This window comes from Delphinus delphis, chromosome 8, assembly GCF_949987515.2.
Source record: "Delphinus delphis chromosome 8, mDelDel1.2, whole genome shotgun sequence".
Classification (NCBI taxonomy): domain Eukaryota; kingdom Metazoa; phylum Chordata; class Mammalia; order Artiodactyla; family Delphinidae; genus Delphinus; species Delphinus delphis.
In genome coordinates, this window is record NC_082690.1 from 74962705 (window position 1) to 74985228 (window position 22524).

At 49.8% G+C, this 22524-nt stretch overlaps 1 protein-coding gene across 1 annotated transcript in view; it reads left to right on the top strand.

Annotated features, from left to right (window-relative positions):
- The first annotated feature begins 7411 nt into the window (after positions 1-7411).
- Positions 7412-22524, top strand: part of SLC6A5 (solute carrier family 6 member 5) — a 52537-nt gene continuing 37424 nt past the window's right edge. Inside the window, exons 1-5 of the mRNA XM_060019686.2 lie at positions 7412-7927; positions 10520-10658; positions 13223-13354; positions 13703-13876; positions 21672-21813. Of these exons, the coding sequence (XP_059875669.2) occupies positions 7412-7927; positions 10520-10658; positions 13223-13354; positions 13703-13876; positions 21672-21813 (1103 nt within the window). The remainder of the gene's footprint in view (positions 7928-10519; positions 10659-13222; positions 13355-13702; positions 13877-21671; positions 21814-22524) is intronic.

Consider the following 22524-nt stretch of genomic DNA (forward strand, 5'->3'; position numbering starts at 1 on the left):
ACTTTGGGTTTGGGAACTTTGAGCAGAAGACTTAAACTTGGGAAGTGATTACTAGGTCGTTTTACCAAACATATGCAACCATTAAAGCAGGGCTACCAAAAGAATGATTTAAAAAAAGGGGGGCGGGGAGCAAGGGAAAGAAGTGAATATGTTGTTGGTCAGAAAAGTATCAATGTTGTCATTATGGAAAAAGTAGAAATCAGAAAAAATTTCAGTTTAGTGTTGTTTTAGTTTAAATTATTTTATAGTTTAATGGACATTGCAAGGATGGGGTGGGGGGAGCAGAACATCATCATATTTTCCAAAACTATGTTCTCTAAAGGTTTTCATTAGGCCCTGGTTCCAGCTCAGCAGAGCTAGGAGGCAGAAACAGCAGGACTTTAGGAAGGAGGATTAGCCAAATATCGGTAGCTCGGATCCTTAATTAACTGAATTCATTTCTCTGAGTTCTGCTCCTCAGAGAAAGACAGTCAGATAGATGTAGGCTTAATACTTCCTAATGAAAGTAGCTCGTTTGGTGACTATCCTCATTAGTTAAAGCAGTAGGTTCTAGTACTGAATTTATTTTTCTTTTAAAAATTGTTTATACACTTTTTAACATAAATTTATACATATGACAATCAAAACCATTTTTAAGACATCTTTATTGGAGTATAATTGCTTTACAATGGTGTGTCAGTTTCTGCTATATAACACAGTGAATCAGCTATACATATACATATATCCCCATACCTCCTCCCTCTTGCATCTCCCTCCCACCCTCCCTATCCCACCCCTGTAGGTGGTCACAAAGCACCTAGCTGATCTCCCTCTGCTATGCGGCTGCTTCCCACTAGCTAGCTATTTTACATTTGGTAGTGTATATATGTCCATGCCACTCTCTCACTTCGTCCCACCTTACCCTTCCCCCTCCCTGTGTCCTCAAGTCCCTTCTCTACGTCTGCGTCTTTATTCCTGTCGTGCCCCTAGGTTCTTCAGAACCATTTAAAACCTTTCTTTTTTTTTTTTTTACAGTACAGCCTTTTCCTTCTCTTTTCCTTTTTTGTTTACCTCTTACCCTCTCTCCTCTCCACTCACATCAATGCCCATGCTGCCCACCAGTAATCCTACATACTACCCAGTGTGTATGCTGGAAAACACACACGCACACAAACACACATACACGCACACAAACACACATACACACACGCAGGAATGATATTATATACACTTTAGTGCATCTGCTGTTCTCATTCAGTACCTCATGAGTATCTGTCCAAGCCAACTGTATGGCTCTAAACCGTTCTTTTTAAGGCTACAAAATCATTTCATGCTTTAGACGTACTATTGATCTAATGTGGATATTTTCCCCCGAGGCTTCATTTATCAACTGTGCTATAATAAGCTTTCTTGCACTGTAGCATTGTTTCTTTGGGATAGATTTCTAAGAGTGAGGTTGCTACATCAAAAAATAGTGTAGTTGCTCTTTTTTTCTCTCTCCTTTTAAACAAGATTATGCTAGACGTTCTTATTTTGCAAGTGACCTTGAGCACTCACTTCTCTTCCCTGGACCTCGTTTCTCACTGTAAAGCAGGCGTGTGGGACTATAGATGACCTTGAATGTCCTCTGCAGCTTGTTTTAAACTTCTCTGCGTCTGCACCTATGCCCACTGCTCTGTGTTTTGCTGCAGTGAAGTGAAAATCATCACTGCTGCTGATTCAAGAACAAGCGTCCTGCCTGTCTGAGTCTCAAGATTTTGGGCCTACATTTTGCACACAGGCTAGTTACTTAGCTGAACCACTGATTTCCAAGTACAGACTCTTCTGAAATGCTATAGTGAGGGAAGATTTCCCTGATTAGTTTGTGTTTCCTTGACACCCGCGGTTCAAATGAGAGCTGGACAGTGAAGCTGATTGCAGAGTTCTAAGGTTCTGCTGTGTACGTTTAGATTTACCTTCATCTAAACAGGACACACTCCTAGCAGCCTCTTTGATTGCTTTTTCAGGATGCTCCCAATTTTAATGAGGATAAATACTTGATTTTTGCGTGACCACACCACTGAATGAGGAGGGAAAATGTTGCACAATGGTTATCTACTTTGTCAGGCTTTCTGTTCTGTGCATGTCTACCCATAGTAAAGCTTCTGGACCAGGGAGAAAGAACTGTTTTATTTGCTAAATCTAAGGGGCTTCAAACAGATAATTCTTGCAGTCTGAGTAATAACAATTGCTTATTGCAAGAATACCACGCAGCCGACCTCAGTGTAGGTACTTCACACGCATACTCTCATTTAATCCACAAACAACCCTTGAGGGAGGTTAATACACATTCTTATTATCCTCATTTTACAGATTGAGAATTTCCCCGCAAGGTCACAGAGCGAGGAGGTGGTGTAGTCTGTCTGCAGAGCCCACATTCTTAACACAGAACAACACTGCAGTGGAACCGGCAGTAGCAGACAAGTGGGACAAAAATACTGCATGGCTTCTTGACTATCTTATCAATGTCACCTGAAACCCACACTGAGCACCCCGCACCCACCATCTATAGAAGTTTCAGATGTTTATGGCTCCCATAGCAAAATCATCTGATCACAGATACAGACTGTGGACCAGAGTCAACGCAGACCGTGGGCTCAAATTCTGGCTCTGCCCTCTGACCTTAGGCAAGTTTCCTCGCCTTTCTGTCAAATTGGCCAGGCAGCTGTTTCTCACCTGCTGCCCTGAGGACGAGAGGAAGCTGGCGCCGCAAGCGACAGGCTAACACCAGAGCCAGGGCTTGTAAAACGCCGTTTCCTCTCCATTTCTCTCCTCCTCTAGTGTGGAGGAGGGCAGCATCTTGAAGGCAAAAGGCTGCCCTCCAAGCCCTCTCCTGCCTGGGTTCCAGTTTGCCCCCTGTGTCTTGGCACAAACACTGGCGTCAGGGCTGCCACGGGATGGCCTCCTTTTCAGTAGACTCCCCTTCCCCTGCCCCCCCCATTCTGCTGGGTGGACAGGGGTGTTCAAAAATAGCTATTTATTTGCTTAACTGCGGGGCGGGGGGAGCAGAGTGATCAAGGGCAAAATCAATTACTATTTTTCATCTTTGACAAAGTAATTAAGGCCATAGCGACTGGCTGTTTCCGACCGAATGGCTGCTCAGTGACGGATGCGGATTTACGGCCTGCTCGGCGGCGGCGCTCAGAGGCCGATTATCACTCCAAACAGGCGGCGGCGCAGGGCGTGGGTGGAGGCCCGCAACCGCAGGACTTGAGCCTTTTCTTCTTGTTTTTCTAAATACTGCGGCTCACTCCTCGGCGCTTCCCGAGCGCTGACACCCAACGGGGCGCAAGGCCGCCCCTGGCCTCCTGCCCCCGCACGCTCTCTCTTGCCTTCGCCCCCTACCCGGCTGCCAGGCTGGTGCCCGCCACTCCGCATCCGCGTAGGCTTCAGAACAACCCCTCTAGGTCTCCCCGCTCCGCACTCTCCCTCCCCTCTCCACGCGGCCCCTCCTCTACAGAACCTTGCGACTGGAAGTGGGGGGAAGGTGGGAAGCCAAAGCAGTGCCTCTGCCAACCGCCTGCAGCCTGCGCGTCAACCGCCTTTGAAGGACCTGACGCACGTCGGGCCCCAGGAGGGAACCGAGTGCGCACTTGGCGAGGGAGGGCCTGCGGGAGAAACGTCAGACCCGGGGGACTGACCCGGGGCGCGGGGCGGCGAGGACAGCAGTACTCCACCGCCTCTGCGCACTCCTTCTCGCTCCAGCCCGGGCAGGGACGTCAGTGCGCCCCGGAGCATCGGTGCGCTGGCTGGACGCTCCGCTGGCGCCGGGCACTTGGTGCGGGCGGCTCAAATGCAAATTGCGAAAACTGACTTTCGAAGTCGGGACTCCCTCTTGGAAGTGGGCGCAGGGCCCGCCGAGGGAGGCCTACTCTGACCTAGGGGCGCGCTTCCTGGCGCGGAAGTCGGGGGGCTGCCAGGCCTGCCCTTTACAGTTCTCGCATCCTGGTTTGGCTCCTTGGAAACTGGGGACTGTTTCCGAAGAAGCGCCCAGCAGAGCCCCTCGGCTTTCCCCGTGGCTGCCAGAGTCCAGGGCGTTTTCGAGCGCCCACCAGGGCCGAAGCAAGCGCCCCTGTGGGACTCCTGGCCCCGCCTTCTCTCCTGACCTCCCCCAGAGAGAGCCCACCACAGTCCCACCCCATCTCCCTTCCTGCCCGCTCCCGACCTCGCTGGGTTTGCCTTAGAGCGGTCCTCTAGGGAGGGCGCGATCGGCCCCCAGACGGCCCTGTGGGAGGGTTTGGGAGATTCTCCAGGGCTCGAAAGCGACTTTCTGAGCCTCAGTTTCTCCAGCTTTCAAACTGGGAGTTTCTCAAAGGTTGTTGTTAAGGCTAGATGGGGTAATTCATGGAAAGCCCCTGCACGATTGTTCGATATTGAGAGCTTAATAAATATTAAAGCGACAATACAAAGCGGCCTGAAGCCCTCAAGGAAGCTCACAAGGAAGGTCTCTTCAGGGAACCTGTCCTCCTTCCATAGTCATGCAGACCGTGGGTCCCTAGCCGGCTGCCCCCGGAGGGGCCAGGGGGCAGAGTCAGTGAGCTGAGGCATCCGCGTGCGTTCGCGCAGCTCGGAAGGAGGCGGGAGGGGCCCGGCAGTAGCGCTCTGGGCGCCCACCGCAATCTGCCGCCGCAGCCTCGCCTGCTGCCGCCGCAGCATTGTCCTCCCGCCGCGTGGGGACGGCCCAGTCGAGTGTGACGGAGCCGACCCCGAGGCAGTTGGCAAGGCTGCGGGCAGCAGGGAAGGGACAAAGTGCTTTCCGTAGCTCCCCATTTCCGAGGCCTGGAATTGCCTGAAGGAGCCCGGCCAGAAAGGAGAGAAGGGAAGCGTTTTGATACGAATCCCCTATTAGTCTCCAAACTACACCTATGTAAAGGTGTTTTCCCTTTCTAATGATTATAGCCATTGCTTTGTACCAGCAGGAAAGTCCATCTTTCTATCGCCACGGCCACCTCCACCCCAGCCACAGAGCAGTAGAACGTCCTCTGGTGGCATCTCGGAGGGCCAGCCCTACCGCCTGGTTGCAGCAGATGGTGATTTGGAGGGTCTATAACACCTTGTGCGTCCAAATCATTCCTGGCTCTGGTGAATTTTTATTGAGAGGGCTAGGAAGAAAGAATGGGTTTCCTGTGACTTTGAAAGTGACCTAAGAACCAGGTCAGTGTTGGAAATAATTTCCTTTTTACTTATAATATTTTCAGAGGAGCTTAAAACATACAATAAGAATAGTGCTAATTTTACTCAGGGATTTCTCTTAATTGTGTTAATGGAGATAAAATAGAAATGCAAACACTAGACCTCAATTTTTAAGCGAAAACGTAGGATCTCTCCAACACTGGTTGGCTGGGAGGGTGGGCTGTGGGAATCTGAAGTCCCACACGCAAGGTTGGTACAGCCTTATAAATGCAGGAACCGTGCCTACAGCCATTGCAGAACTGTGTCGCTTCGTGAGACCCTCGATCTCTTTATAGTAATATTGCGGAATCCGCTGCCTGCAGGTTTGGAGAGGTGGCAACAGGATCTAGCCGAAGAGAAAGAGGGAAACATGACAGTGATTTAACTCCTTCCTCTGAGCCCACCTCAGCAGCCCAAAGCGCTCCTCTGGCGGCTGCGCCTCAGCTTGGGTGCAGTGGGACGTGTCTCTCTCATGTTTCCCTTAATTAGGAGGAGGCAAACTTCTATCATTCCCTCCCGCCTGCTTCGGTTTAGTAATCAGACCCACATGAGTCACGCCAAACACGCAGCCCCCTCCCGACCGAGTGACAACTGGCCAGCGTACTCTCGGCTGTTGTCCCTTTAAAACTCGAATCCAAGGAGGTAATGATTTATCAAACTTGTCTTATCAAGAAAATGTCAAACGAAGGGCACCTTGCTTTGCACTGACGCAAACCTGGCCTTTCCCAAGGAGATATAGAAAGCGCCTCTCTTGCTGGAGCCGAACCCAGTCTTGTCAATAGCTGGTTTCACTCTCTGCCTTCAATCTATTGCCTGTTTCAGACATGGTGAGTGTTTGCTTTTGTTCTTTTAAGAGGAGAGGGGGCTGCGAGGGTAGGAAGGGCAGATTCGTTTTGGATATTTCTTTTTGAAATGTTCTGTGCATTCTGGAAGGCGAAGGGAGCGCACATTGTACTTGTGAGCATCACCTGGGGTCGGAAAGAGGTTTCCGAGGCTGTGGAGCTGAGAGGTTGGAGGTGTCTCCCAACCCCGCTATTCTGGGAACTGTCCTTGGTGCTGAAAAACCAGGTGCCGGTACTGAAGAGAGCCGCTGTGGGTCCTAGAGGCTATTGAGATAAGAATGCTGGCTAGAACTGAGATACTTAGATTTGGTGCAGATTAAAGAGTTCTGATCTGTGCGTTTGTGAAAGAAGGTTAGACGAGAGGTGTGTGGTTGAGGTGAAGGTAATAGGATTATTCTTACAGTATAATAGTAATTATTGGAACGAATATTTACAAAGCCCGGAAAGATAACACGCGGGGAGAAAGTGGATGGAGAAAACACCGCTGACAGTTATTTTCATTTGAACCTCAATTGGGAGAAAGCAAATGAAAACTAGTCGTGAGTTTTGGTTCCCAAGCCAGTGGAGGGGCATGGATATTAAACTCGTGTGAATAGTTATTCGTGGGGAGTGGATCAAAAAACTTCTCAGGTTCTTTTACATATCTGGGAATCTAGAAATGAATGTAGGTTGTGTAAGATAACTCCAGTTACTACCTTGTGTTTGAAATCTGGTTTATTACTGTTCTTGTGGGGTTGTTGTTGCTGTTATTTTGGTCGTTATCCTTATTCTTGCTTTTGCTACCTGGCGGGCGGGGGTGGGCTTTGGAGCGCTGGGATTCGCACAACCAATTTGGCCTCAAACACTCGCAGGTGCCCGGGCATCAGCTTTTGTGGCCGCAGCTTGTTTATCGCTTATTTAAAAAAAAAAAAAAAAAAGCAATGTGCATTGTTGAATGACAAAGGAAATGGGGCGGAAAATTAAAGAATCTTTCTACAATGGTGATGGGAACGTGGGCACTCTACAGTCGTGATGTGAAATCCAAAGAGGGCAGGGACCTCATGGCTGTAGGGTGATTTCCGCCCTCCGCTTCTCCCCCCTCCAAAAAACATTTCTGCCTCTTTCCTTAGTTCACCTTCTATCAGGGAGGAGAATATTAGTTTCTTTATGTCATCCAGTTATCCACAAGACGGACAGACTGAGAAATAATGATTACAGTTTTTCTTGGAGAAGGAAAAAAACAATCCAGATTCCAATTTGTTCTCTAGATATTATGTCTGGACCTGAGTTGTGAACATCTCTATAGGTAGATACAGGTATTTTTAAAGCTGCCGTGACTTTTTTTTTTTTTTTGCACGAACTTCACATTATGTTTGCAGGATTGCGGTGCTCCCAAGGAAATGAATAAACAACCAGCCAACAGCCTGGAGGCGGCGGTGGCGCTGGGCCACCACGATGGCTCGTGCGCACCCAGGACGAGCCCGGAGCAGGGGCTTACCGCGGCCGCCGCCGCGCCGCCGCCGCGTGTGCCAAGGTCCTCTTCCACCGGCGCCCAAACTTTCCATTTCCCCGACGCGCGAGCCTGCGAGGCCGAGCGGCCGGGAGTAGGGGCTTGCAAACTCGGTAGCCCGCGGGCGCCGGCGGCCTCGGCGGCTCTGCGGGACTTGAGCGAGGCGCACGGCGCGCAGGCTGCCCCTCCTTCAGGGGGCGCCGGGCCCGGCAACGCGCTGCATTGTAAGATTCCGGCCCTGCACGGCCCGGAGGGGGATGCGAACGTGAGCGTGGGCAAGGGCACCCTGGAGCGGAACAATACCCCGGCCGTAGGCTGGGTGAATATGAGCCAGAGCACCGTGGTGCTGGGCACGGATGGAATCACGTCCGTGCTCCCGGGCAGCGTGGCCACCTCTGCCGCCCAGGTAAGCAGGTCGCGCTCGAGCCGCGCCGCCTTCTGCTCCCCAGCCGCGCGAGAGGCGAGCCAGGCCGAAGCGGGTGCACGTGTGCTGATGGGGAGACCGGATGGCAGAGCCAGGTGATGGATGCGGGAGGCAGCTTTGGGGCTTCGGAAACTCGCACTGCGCTGGGGTCACTAGTTCAGGGCGCGAGGGCTGCAGCGAAGCTGCCAGAGGAACTGCGACCTCAGGACCTGCCGCTACCTGCCCCCTCCCAGCCTCAGTGGTAGCGGAAATCCAGGTGCAGACTCATTAAGCAGTTGAGGCATTTAGATTCTTGCCCCTTTCTGCAGACAGAACCCCGTCTTGCTAATGACTGGGTCTTTGTTTTTTTCCAAAACAATTCTTAATTTAAAAAAGGAGAAGAAAATACAGAGAAAAACCTGGGGGAATAATCACTTAAGTCCTGTAGGCTTTGCACTGCGAATTACATTTATCACATGAGAGCTCATTTGATGAGAGGTGGCTTACATGAGGCCAGTACTGAAGTTTAAGCCTCAGAGCCTATATTTTCCAAAACCTGGTACCTAACTTTGTGTGTATATATATATATTTTCTTAGAGTACCTCTCTCAATTGTATGAGCCTCAGGCCCCAAAAACCTGGATTCACCTGTGCATTTGATCCTTTACGCTCAACCAGAAGCATGAAAAGCCCACAAAGCAAATCCCAGTCCTGAGTTAGGGATGAGGCAGCTATTCCTGGAGGCCCCCCTCCCATATGGACTTTTGTCTTCTTCCATCTCCCTCCAGTTTCTCTCCCTCCTTCCCTGATTTCTTTCCTCCATCCCCTTTCACATACTTTAGCTCTTCCTTTCCCATTGCCTGCCTCTACTGCTATCTCCTCTCCTCCCCTGGGCTCAAGGGCTAAGTGTGTGTAGCCAGTGGTGGACTCTTGAACCAGAACATCTGCCTGTGTGAGATCTAGGGTATGTATAGCCCTTCTCAGTTACTCTAGTGTTTGTACACACACACACACACACACACACACACATGCCCACACAGCAAGAGCTCAGCTGTTACAATAACTAGAAATGGACATAAACTTAGGCTTTCCCGCTCGCCCTTGCTTTTGGGGTTCACCTCTGGAGCGTTTGACTGTGTGCATTAACAGCAAGTGACAGCATGTGCCCAAGAGTGTGACCTCAGGTAGAGGCAGAAAATTTGTTCCGCATGCCTTGCTTAACCTCCGCACTGCGGCAAAAGGGCTGGAATCCCCACCCTTCGTAGCCCCGGAAGAATTGAAGTGGGGTGGTGGTGGCTGGAGGTGGTCTGTGTGTGGGAGGAGTGTAGTGGGGTTATTAAAGATGTTCAGTATAGATCAAGCCCTGCCTTTGCCTATTTTCAGCTCTGCCCATCTTTCGGATTCTCGCCTTTCTGACACCCACCTCGACCCTCCTCCTCTCTCCCCAAGACTTCCTTCCCATTTGGGCAGCTGCTTCTTTACCCTCCATGGCCTGTGGAACAGTGTGGACGTGCCAGGTTGCTAGAATGAGGTGGAGGGTGACTGAGGAGGTGGAAGCTGTGCGGTGACTTGGGTCCCTGGCAGCTTTGTGTGGTGTCCAGGTGTCCTGAACATTTCCCAAGTTTATTTGAGGTGGCTTCACCTCCAGTTTTTTCTGCTTTCCAGTGAGGCATTCCAGAACCAGGGACTGCCCCAAGAAAGCATCTTAGTGTGAGCTTGGAGAGGTGAGCTCCAAAGATCCAGAGACTGCGGGAGCTGGGGGGTGCCTCAGGGGACAGTGATTCTGAGCCCCTCAGTTTACAGATGGGGACACAGAAGCTCAGCAAGGGCCAGTGGCTTGCCTGGGGTTATCCAGCTGGGACGATAAAGTTTCGACCAGAACTCAAGGTTTTCAATGTCCTGTCTCTTTGCATGTCTGTTTCTCCATTCTTCCTGTTGTTTCACCCCCGCGTCCCTCTCCTTCCCACCTCCCTTGCCCCACTGCTGAAAGGTGCCCCCTTCAGTGAGCTGACCAGGCAGGTCCTGCCCGTAGGCTTTAGAGAAAGTGAGGCAGGGGCTCTGGCTGGCTTCAGGCATTGCAGCTCTCCTTCTGGCCTTAGCATGGGGTCCAAAAAAAGAAAGGGCTGAGTAAGGGGTGTGAGGAATTTTGGGAGGAGGGGCTGGTTAGGGACCTGCTTGCTGGGGACTCTAGGCATGATATTGGGGGCCTGCTTGCCAAATGAACTCTTGGTCATGGGTTGGGGATGGAGGGACCTGCTTGCAATCCACCTACAGTTCAAGGTTTGAGGAAAGCTGCTTGCTGGTGTGATTTGACTGCAGGGAGAGAGGGGTTCAGGAGTCTATTTAGGATGGCTCTTCTGATCAGAATTGGGAGCCTCCTGCTGACAGACTCTCTGCAGGGTTGAAGGGTCAGGGCCCTGCTTGTAGATGCATCCTCTCTTCAGAATTGGGGTCCTGCTTGCCGATGCATCCTCGGTTGAAAAGTGGGGGCCTGCTTGCTGGGAAGGATCCTCAGCAGTGGGGGAGGGGCGGAATGGGGCCTGCTTGCAGACCTTCCCCGGGGCTGGTATCCGACCATGTGCTTTTCCGCCCCCAGGAGGACGAGCAAGGGGATGAGAATAAGGCCCGAGGGAACTGGTCCAGCAAACTGGACTTCATCCTGTCCATGGTGGGGTATGCAGTAGGGCTGGGCAATGTCTGGAGGTTTCCCTACCTGGCCTTCCAGAACGGGGGAGGTATGGCTTTTCCGCTCTTTCCGCCTGCGGCGTGGCGGGGCGGGCACTTGTGGGTTGGGGGGTGACACAGAGCCCTGGGACGGGGACCGAGGCTGAGAGAGGAGGCTCAGAGCAGCCTCTTCACACTCCAGTTCGTCCCCTGTGGGCATCCGTGTGAAGCCGGAGGGCAGGAGCTATTGAAAGAGGTTGGCACTAGATCCAGGAGGCTTTTGTCTGGAGATGGAGCTCAGAGAAGAGATGGGTCCGCACGCTTCCTCACTGGTCCAGCTTGGGGGGCTGAGCCCTGATTCAACTGAGCCTTGGTGCAGGGAAGTTCAAATCCTAATTTAGCCCACAGGTATTTCGGTACCCGACACACTCCCCACACTTAAACAACTTTAGAGCCAGGAGCTGTGCGATCCTGGACGCTGAATTAAGGAGGCTTTAAAATCATAACCTGGAAATCCGAGCCTACATAGGAGACTTTGGGAATGGGCGCTTGGGTCGTGCAGAACGCAGGATGCAGGCGAACCAGGAGTGGGGAGAAGAGAGGGGCTGGGGGTTGTGCTGTTGAAAATCTATTAGAAGCACCCCGCCACACACATCCTCATGGGCACAAGCAGGGCATATTCTGACTTTAGCAAAAATCGTTTTGCAAAAACGGTTTCCGTTTCATTTGTCCTCACTGGGTGGAAGGAAAACCGTTTCTACAATGGGGAGGACGCCAGTTAGGCCTCTAGGATCCTCTCCCCTGCCCACCGAGGAGGGACCCGGCACATTCACGGTCTCCTTTGCAAAGCGGGGCTAAAGTGACAAGTCAAACCCCCTCTAGGAATAGGAATTTGCACCCAGGATTCCCTTTCACAGCTTCTCAACTGGACCAAGGAGACCAGAGCTGCGCCCCTCACTCCATCGGGTTAGGCAGCTTAAGTTTGTTTGTTTGGTTGGTTTTGTTTTTTGATTTTGGTCTCTCGGTGCACTCCAGGCACAGGGACAAGGGACAGATGCAGCCCCACGTGATGATGAAAACGGAAAAATATGTTAATACCCTCCCCCTAATTCCAAATTAGGACACGTTGACAAGTATTTATGAGGAGCGCAGAGCGTTCGCAATCAGGGGTGCCCCGGAAACAGAAGAACGCATGCTGGCCACACACATACGGGCGCCCCAGCCGTGTTACCCCTTGGTTCTCTGCAGGGAGTCCCCAGACCAGGGTGCCGTGTTAAGCTTTACAGTACCAGGAAAGGGGGCGGGCACTCAGGTTGAGGGTGGGAAGGGAGTTCCAGTCCAGGGAGTGCGGCAACTTTGCAGCCCTGCTGCTCTCCCTGCTGGACAAGTCAAAAGGGTCCGTGCTTTGCTCGCCCGGGATCTGCGATCTGCAATCTGCGAAGTGTTGGGCTGCGCAGGGAGCCGGACGCTGGGAGGGTAGGCAACCTCGTCCGCACTGCAGCTCCGGGCCCCTTCGCGGCGCGGGTGGAGAGCTCGCTTCCTCCCTCCCAGCAGCAAAAGAGAAAGATTGCGCAATCTACATCTTTCTCGAAAACCCATTCAGGAGAGGATAAAGCAAGAGCCCTGGTTTAAAGCAAGAGCCCTGGTTTTGCCCCGACAGGAAAGGCCCTTCCAGCAGGAGGAAGAGACTAGAGAAAGATCAGCTTTCCTTCAGTGGAGCCCAGTGTTCTGGACTCTGGCATCTCGAGTCTGAATTGGTTCTGACTCTGCAACAGCACTCCCTCGTCCAAAGATCATGGCTATTCCCCAAGCCTCTACCGAACAACCTCAAAGAATCCTTGAGGATAAAGAACCCCAGAGAACCCTCAGGAAGTCTGCGGAGGCCTGCCAGCTACTGGTGCCCTAGACTGGGCGTTCTGGGGAATAGACGTGAAGGGTCAACATCAGGGGCCCTCAGTCTAGACGAGACGCCCACATAAATAGTGTCAAGTGCTTAGCGCCTGGGGAGAGGTACTGTGGGAGGACAGAGAAAGGAGGCTTCCTGAAGGAGGAAGCATTTGAGTTGACCTTGAAGGATGGAAGGGACTTCTAATGTGGAGAAGGAAGTTGAGACGTGTGTGATGGCTGAGGTAGTGGGGAAAGGGATGTCCCTGCCACCCGTCTGGCAGAGCGGGTCCAACCCTGGTTGGCAGAAGGTATGCAGGTAACAAGTTGAGGGCTCCTGGAGTCCTAGCTTAGAAGATTTTAAGGTTTTGGAGGGCTAAGGTGCCAATGAGATTTCACCAAATCTGACTCCAGTAGTGAATCAAAGGTGCGGATTTGTTGAACATTAGAAGAGCTTAATTTGGAGACACTGAGGTACTAGAATAAGGAAGAGAAAAGAAGAGAAAAGAAAACTCACCCAGTATGCAACCCCTAGCAACCCATCCAATGGGGAACTGAAAAAAAGAATGTGTTTGCAGGGTACCCTTGTACATTTCAGAGGAGGGCTCTTAAATGTCCTGGGTACCTGTGGTTGAGCTGGAATATCGAAAGCTTCCTAGAGAAGGCAAGGGAGCTTCCTCCTTGAGGGGGAAGGTGGAGCCAGCTGGCCTGGGCCTCCCTGGCCTCTCACCTCGCACTCTCTCTTTCCAAGGTGCTTTCCTCATCCCTTACCTGATGATGCTGGCTCTGGCAGGGTTGCCCATCTTCTTCCTAGAGGTGTCTCTGGGCCAGTTCGCCAGCCAGGGGCCGGTGTCTGTGTGGAAGGCCATCCCAGCCCTACAAGGTGAGTCCCCCGTGCCTTCCAGCTCCCTCAGCCCTCCCCTGCCCTCCGTGGCACCACGTGGCCCCGGGGAGGGAGACCTGCTTCTGTGATCAGGAGAACCCGCTCCTTCCTTCTCCGTTTGATCAGTTTCACCACTGGGGCCCTCTGGAGAATGGCCCAAGATCACCTCTGGCATGGTTCCGTTCCTGGCAGAATGCCTTAGTGTTCCTGGTAGACACAGAGTCTTTTCCACTATTAGTGTATCCATCTGTAAGAGAGAGCCAAGACCTAGGTCCCCACCCTGTGCCCAACTGTAAGGATTCCGCAGGATTTGGAGGGAATGAATCCCTGGAACTTTTGCTTCCACAGGCTGCGGCATCGCAATGCTGATCATCTCCGTCCTAATAGCCATATACTACAACGTGATTATTTGCTACACACTTTTCTACCTGTTTGCCTCCTTTGTGTCTGTGCTGCCCTGGGGCTCCTGCAACAACCCTTGGAACACGCCAGAATGCAAAGATAAAACCAAACTTTTATTAGGTAAGTTTGGATATACCTACACTAGGTGAACTATTCATTCATTCAATGAGGACGAATTGAGCACATATTATGTTTGCCAGGTTTTGTGCTGGGGGCACAGAGATTAAAACCAACATCAAATGTACTTAATTCTAATATTTAAGGAACTCATGGCCTAGAGGAGGGGTAATCAAATTTTTGTTTGCTCATGAATAGCTAGAGTGTTTGTTTAAAACGTAGAATTACAAGTCCACCAAATAGTCTGATTTACTAGCTTTGGCTGGGGTCAGGTCCCCAGGTGACTCACATGCACGGTACAACTTGTAAAGCAATGGGGTCTAGCATCTAGGGGAGCGATGCTTGTGATCCTGGGTCCACACTTCACAAAATGCTGCCCAGTGCATGAGGTAAACATGAGAAGAGACACTTAAACTGAGGACCTGTGATAGAAGACCTAACCTAGAAGAGGGGAAGGCTGCCCAGGGAGGCAAGGCGTGTGCCTGGGGGAAGGCTGGTTCGGGCCTGAAATCCACTGGGACTTGAGGACTTGGGGGAACTGTCAGCTTGTTGGGTCAAGGACAAGGGCGTGACGGTGAGGAGGAACAGCAGAGTGGCTGGCAAGGCTTCTGATCTGTAAGACGTTTTGCCCCTGATGGTGCATGTGTTTGTGTCAGGTAACTTCTCTCTGGATCTCAGTTTTCCTCATTTGAAAAATAGAACTACTAACAACATTCTTCATCCTACTTACCTCTGTAAGGAGAAAAGAAACGGAGGATATGATCGTAGTTGGAAAAACATACAAATAGAAGGTGCTAGTATCAGTTGCCTTTGCAGGTGCTCATCATTTTAATGGGCACCAATAAGCAAGTAGTTTCTTCTCTCCCCAGCGGAGCTGTTATTCCCTTTAAGCTGGATCTGGCTGAAGTCAGAATCTTGTGGTCTCTGTATGATTGGCTTTTAGTGTTGGTCCCCCAAACCAGCACTTTTGCCCTGACAGCCTGCACACTGCAGAAGTAGGAAGTTACTTAAATGCTTTGAGTGTGTAAGAGAGAAAGATGACCCATCCCTCCCACACCCCAGAGAGATGCACATCCCTAAAGGCAGTAATGCACACTGGAGTATTTTTCCACACATGTGCATGTATGCACACAACACGTCCAGCCTCCACCTTGAGAGGCTTTGAACGAGACTGCAGGAAAGCTGAAACCGGAAACGTGCGCCCATCAAATTCAAACCCAGTGCACCTGAGTGCTCAAGAATGGGAGGATGGGGATTTGTGGGGTTCCCAGGTGTGCGGCCCAGTGGAATGACCAAGAGTAAGTGCCTCTAGACTCTCTGGGCCTCAGTGCCCTCATCTTTACAATCTCCACGTGGACGGATTCTTAACTTAGCGCAGTGGTTCTCAGCCCAAGCTGCTACACAGGAGAATCACCTGGGGAACTAGCAAATCAAGACATCACTTAGGGTCCAGCCCAGACCAGCTAAGTTGGACTCTCTGGGGATGGAGCCTAGGAATCTATTTTTACAGTTCCCCAGCTGCCCCCAAGGGTAAGAACCACCAGGTTGGTGTTTGCCCACATCCCTTAATTAAGCTGCCCTTAACCATGTTTGGAATGGAGTGCCCAGCTTCTTTGCCCTGGAGTCCCTACCAACTCAGGGTCACCTCTGCAAAGCTGCTGTCTGAGAGAACCCCACTCAGATACCCCACTTAAGGTAGCTGTTCTCAGATTCACAACCAATAATCTGCTGCTGGAATGGATTCCCAAAAATGTCGTTTTGGCAAAGTGCATTTTCTAGGATGTGGGGCTGGAATGGAGAAAAACCTCAAGGTCATCCCAGTGCCCTGCCTGTCTTTCCCAGATTGTGTCTGGGACGGAAGTTACTTTCCAAGGGAGTACCTCTTCCAAAGAGAGCTGTTGCCTTGATCCAGCCTCCAAGGAAGCTTCCCTGGACACTTCCCTCAGGGGGTCACGTGTGTCCCACAGCTGTTCCTCGCGAGGGATAGGAGTTCAGAAACACGTTCTCCTCTGCCAAGAATATCCACTAATATGTGCGCAGCACCTTAATAATAATAGCCAGCATTACTTACTACACACCAAGCACCATGTTAAACCCTTTAACTCATATTATCAATGTTAAGATGGACAACAGGGGCTTCCCTGGTGGTGCAGTGGTTGAGAGTCCACCTGCCGATGCGGGGCACACAGGTTCGTGCCCCGGTCCGGGAGGATCCCACATGCCGCAGAATGGCTGGGCCCATGAGCCATGACCGCTGAGCCTGCGCGTCCGGAGCCTGTGCTCCGCAACAGGAGAGGCCACAAGAGTGAGAGGCCCGCGTACCGAAAAAAAAAAAAAAAAAAAGATGGACAACAAGCCAACATATGGTTTAATTATTATTTCCATTTTACAGGTGAAAAATCTGGAGCTCAAGTTTATAAAGCGAGCTCTGTGGTAGACCTTAGATTTGACCCCAAGTTTGCCTGCCTCCCAAGGCCACGGTCCTAACGACCAAGTTAAATGCTTCTCAGTCTACAAAGCAGCTTCATAAATGATGTCTCTGCTATTCCTAATAAGAGCTCTATACGTCCCAAGAGGCAGGTGACGTGATCACTATTTCACAGGTGACAAAGTGGACTCTAAGCCTTAGAGGGTGGAAGTATCAGGCCACAAGTCTCAAGGTAGAGCCAGCACAAGGATTTGGGTCTCATGACCCCTGATTCTCTGCTCATCCAGGGTTCCTGAAGGTTCTATTCTATCAGCCCTGGCAGAGTGACATCTGTCCAGTTGTTCCCTAACTGATGTTTTTAGCTGAGATTCTGTAGGTTTAAAAGAAAGCTCATTTAGGGGCTTTCCTGGTGGCGCAGTGGTTGAGAGTCTGCCTGCCGATGCAGGGGACACGGGTTCGTGCCCCAGTCCGGGAAGATCCCACATGCCGCGGAGCGGCTGGGCCCGTGAGCCATGGCCACTGAGCCTGTGCGTCCGGAGCCTGTGCTCCGCAGCGGGAGAGGCCACAGCAGTGAGAGGCCCGCGTACCGCAAAAAAAAGAAAGCTCGTTTAAACAGTAGTCTGACTTAGTAATTCCACTTCTGGGGATCTATTGTTAGAGGAAAATCAGAGACACAGGTAAGGACTATTCGAGATTGTTCATTGCAGTCATATTTACAATCTAGGAAAACACCGGAAACAGACGTGTAACAAAAATTCAATAATTCCATGGTTCAAATAAATCATAGTGCATCCATAGGATGAAGTATTCTATAGTCTTTAAAGGTGAATATTCATTAAACATAGGGAAATCGTCAGCATATCCTGTTAAATGTAAAAGCAGGATACCAATTTATAGTATAATTTCATTTTTACTAACAATATGTGCTGGCTAGAAAACATATAGGAAGGTGATATGCAAAATGTTAACTGGTAAACTTGGGGCCATTCTTTTTTTTCTACATTTTCTATCAGGGATGTGTATTTATTTTATAGTCAGAGAATATATATGTATGTGTACATGTATATATATATACACACACATATATATAGTGTGTGTGTGTGTTTTTTACAGCAAGCTGAGCACAGTGACAGGGCCAGGCGTGTGGGTGCAGGCCCCCCCGGGTTTTGTGGAATTTTTTGCCTGGCTCACAATATCCCAGGGAACATGAAAGGCAGAGTGAAGACATTAGACAGCTAAGCACCTTGTCGACTGGTATAAACCGTAAAAACGATGCAAGCTCTGAGCAGAGAGAGACAATGGACATTTTTCACTCTGTTCCCTGGAAACATATGGACAGGCTGGGCAGATCTTATTTCATTCTTAGCCAGTGCTTTAAAATTTTTTGTTTGTTTGTTGAAAATGGAGGTATCAATCCTTTCCCCTCTCTTAGTGGAGACCCTCAATCTGTCCTTCCCTGGGTTATCCTCACTTGACTGGGGCCAGGTATCCTTTGTGTAAGTATTGATCCTTTGGGGTCCTGGGGTGTCTTGGAAAAGGGGATGATGGCCTGACTTATAGAGACATGGATGGCTTTGTAGCCCCACTGCTCTGCTGGACAAGACCAGAGTCCAGACAGTCCCAGGCTGCCTCCCAAGTGGCCATACTGAGAGAAGCTTGTTTAGGAAATGGAAAAACTCCCTCCCCCAGGGCGGTGTTCCACAAATGACCTTCCAGGCTCACCCTCCCCCTTACAACCCCATAACCACCGTACCCTGTGTTAGTGGGAAGCTTGTCCCAGGAGATGGGGGTAGATTCCCACGCCATTATGACCTTCACTCATAGCAGGGAGGGGTTTATCCCATGGCCCTTCAGCTCTGCTAGGGACATACTGCCTGGGAGCCCTACCTCATCATTCAGATGCCAGGACCCTGTACCTGCTCCGGCCATGGGCAAAAGCCCTGGCTCCGTCCACCGTGGAGGCTGAGCTTGCAACACATTTCTCAGGTGTAGATTGTGAGAGAGGCTGTCTTCCTTAGGGGCATTCAACCCTCCAGGTATTTGTAATGTTGAAGGGCTAATCCATGGCCTGCCAAGTAAGACCAGCAACGGTTCTTTGAAATTGGGAGCTAGCTGGGTCATTTAAAATGCGAAGTGCACAAATATCATTTCTGTTTCTGGAATGGCTTAATTTTCATTAGAACCTTAATTCAGTGATTCCTTTTCTCCCCAGTCTTTCACATGCTTTCATTTATTCATAATTGCCCGCGTAAGGAGAATCTCATTCGAACAGCTTCCAATTCAGCACGATCCTTATCGCTGTTCTTTGTTCAGGGTTGCTGGGCCGCAGAGCTAGCCGATGACACGGCCCATCGTTTCTTCCGTTGCTGGCCGACCTGAAGGCGCAGTGTGCTGGGAAGCGCGCCTCTGCCGCCCAGTGGTGGGAAGGGATGTTGCAGGAGGCTTGAGGCTGCAGGGAGCCCTGCTGCAGTGCCTCAGGGACGCTGTGACCTTGCACTGCAGGGGAGAGCGGTGATCCAGAGACGCCCAGAGACGCTCTGTAGGGAAGCTGTCCATGTGCTTCTCAGTGCCAGTTTTGGAAGCAAGCGATTTGGCGTTTGCCCGTGTGTTAGCGATCTCGTCTGTCTTAGGGGACGTACTTTTGGGCAGGAGGGCGAGAAATAACTTCTGTGCTTGCTTACAGAAAAGGGCTATGGATGGCCCTTTAATTGTCTTCATTCTGGTGCCTGCTGGGGGAGACAAATGCTTCCTCGGTAAATAGTTGATAATTATGAGGTGAGATTCCCCCTGAAAGTCTCTGTTATTTGACTAAAGAAGATAGTTTTGAGTAAGAAGGTATTTTGAGGACTCTAATAGTGGTTGGTGGTTCTCAAACCTGGGAGATTTTGGCAGGAGACATTTGACAGTGTTCATAGACAGTTTTGGTTGTCACAACTGGGCTGGGGTGGGGTGGGGTGGACGGATGTTCCTGGCAGCCAGTGGGCAGAGGCCAGGGATGTTGCTAATACCCTGCAATGCATGGACAGCCTCCCACAGCAGAGAGTTTTCTCATCCCAAGTGTCAGTAGTACTGCTGTTTAGAAAAATTCTGGTCTAAAGGACTCATCAGAGGGAAGGGATTCTTTTAATTACTCTTTGCAGTTTTATCCAGTATTCTGAGATATTCTGGGGGATGTGTGGGAGGTAGTAGATCATTTACGGCTGGCAAGTGGGATTGAGAGGCGACGCTGAGGATTAGAGATGCTCACCCCATGCAAAGGTATAACAATGGCGAGTGCATTGCGCCTAAGTTTTACTGAATCCAGCTGTGTGCTAAGCATTGCATGAAATTTTTCCATTCATGATCTATCTCACTTAATTTGGTTCTTGGAGCAACCTTCAAACTAGATACACTATTATCAGAAAATGGAGGCTTGGACAGATTAAGGACTCATCCAAGCTCTCAGGGCTAGTGGAACTCCTGAACCCATGGTTTTACCCACTTTGCTGTTCCACAGAGGGCATAAATTGGGAGTCCATGCACCAGATCTAGGCTGCATGTGCTTTTTTTTTTTTGGTTTTGTTTTGTTTCGTTTTGGTCCACAGTGCTTAAAGACAATTTGGCCTTATTTCCAATGTTTTAAAAAGGAGAGATTTCATGTAAATATCCGGATTTTCTGCGTCTTTTATCAGGACACCTAGCAAAGCATGGCACTGATTGGCTGGTAAGTCGTCCCTCAGTATTAATGGGATTGGATCCAGGAGGCCTTTTGGATACCAAAATCTGCAGATGTTCACGTCCCTTATATAAAATGGTGTAGTACAATGAAAACAGTATTTCAGCCAGCCGCCATCGAAATTTCAATCCGTGGTTGATTGAATCCATGGATGTAAAACTGCGGATACGGAGGGCAGACCGTACTCTCTGTTTCGCCACCCCTTTTTACCCTCCATTTTATATCTTTCTAATTTGTGTCACCAGCCTGGCTTCTGAAGGTGTTTGAGTTTATGTTCCCTGCTCTCTGTTTCCCAGTAAAGTGGTTAAGAGCATGGCCTCCAAAGAGAGAGTGACTGTTTGCCTCCTGATTCTGCTGTGTGACCTTGGCAAGCAACCGCACTTCTCTGTGCCCAGTTTCTTTACCTGTAACATACAGATAATAACAATACCTACCTCGCAGGCGTGATGTGAGGCTCAAATTAGTTAATGCATGTAAGACATTTAAAATAGTACATAGTAAGTGCCATATAAGTGTTAGTTATTGTTGTTATTGTTACTTTTCATCTCTTTATAAATTAATATCCTTTGGCATTAATCCCGGTGGACTCTTTATCTAAAATGTCCATCAAGTGATCATAGAAACATTGTAATGTGGTCAGGAAGACTTCAGTATCTTCCTATTTCAAATGAGGATCATCATAGGCACCTCCCAGGTCTTCTGAGGCTTCCACAAGATAATAATTGGTAAAGCGTCCAGCACGGTACCTGACATGCTAAGACTCACCTGATTAGTTCCCTGTTCCCATCCCAGCCTAGATCAGGCATTCTCAACCTCAGCACTATTGACATTTTGGGCTGGATAATTCTCTGTCGTGGGACTGTCCTGTGCATTGTTGGACGTTTAGCAGCATCTCTGGCCTCTGCCCACTAGTTGCCAGTACCACCCTTTTCCCCAAATATGACAACTAAAAATGTCCCCCGACATTGCCAAGTGCCCCCTAGTGGACAAATTCGTTCGCAGTTGAGAACCACTGTGTTCAGTCCTGTTGCAGACTCACGAGCACATGCGAGTGTGCAGAAAGCGCGTGGCACACGTATCTTAGGGAACTTCTGTATGTCGGCCGTTGTGCCAGGCAGTAGGTTCAAGGTGGGCTTATTAGTGAGCCTTCTGTGGTAGAGCCCTTCAGAAGTTTTACTTATGTCTCATTAAAATTCATTTCTGCAAGCCATTTATTTTTTGTGGAGTCATAACGACCCGGCTTTGAATCCTGATTCTCTTCCTCATTAGCTGTGTGATTTTGGTAGAATGACCTAACCTCTGAGGCTTTTCCCTCATCTGAAAGACGGAGGCAGTCGTACCCACAGCACAGGCTGTTGTGAGCCTTACGTGAGATAATGCATGTAAAGTGCTTGGCGTGTAGAGAGCGCTCCAGAAATGAGAGCCATTGTTGCCAGGACCGGGCACTGCTGGGGGGTACTGGGGGCTCTGGGATGAATAGCACACAATTTGGGGGTTCATCTGCGTCTAGCTTTGCTCGGTTAATACCCTCGCAAAGCTACTCTCCAACATTTGGCAAATATGTTTGGCTTTTATTTTTAAGTTGCTAGAGAGATACACGTGTCTACTGTCTGTACAGATTTAACTGTGTTTTCGTTCCATCCTCTCCTGAACAGATTCCTGTGTGATCAGTGACCATCCCAAAATACAGATCAAGAACTCAACTTTCTGCATGACGGCTTATCCCAACTTGACAATGGTTAATTTCACCAGCCAGGCCAACAAAACATTTGTCAGTGGGAGTGAAGAGTATTTCAAGTAAGATTTTTAAAAAACTTTTCTAAGAGAAACCCAGTGAATTAGTGACTATCCAACTTGTAGACTAGAGGGATGGGTTGCCTCCCTCTGTACCTCCCTACCTACTCAGATGCTCAGGGAGGAAGATTTTTTTCCCTGGTCTGGCTTCTGGGAGCAGGTTACTGTGCCCTGTGGGCCTGGAGAGGAGAGTTGGCTGAATGCTGGTGGGAACAGAATTGGTGCTGCTGTAGTTCATGACGCTGATGCCAAAAACATTGCAAAACTTTCCTCCGATGCGATCTAAGCAGACCTTCAGTTGACTAGGTTGTTTTTTGTTTTTACTTGTTTTATTTTTTTCCTTCTGCACTTGTGAGGGGAAGAGAGACAATAATTCAGGAAAGTCAGGAAACAAATCATGATCAGTGATTTGGTTTAAAGAAGAACTAATTCTTTCCTTTTTTTTCTCTTTTAAACAGTTCTGTCTTAGTTTTCTACTTTCTTCATCCATTTTGCCAGACACTGGGGATTGAGGTTTGGGGATTGAGGAAATCCTCAGCCACCACAGGAAGATTTAATAACGTTCAGGGAATTATTTCATAAGGGAGGTAGATGGAGACAGAGTTCAACAGAGAGTAGATAATGTTCTCTAGCTAAGCCTTAAGTCGGGGCTTGTAAACTCAAATGTACTTGGGGGCTTGGTAGGGAGGTAGAGGTAAGACGATAGAGAATGGT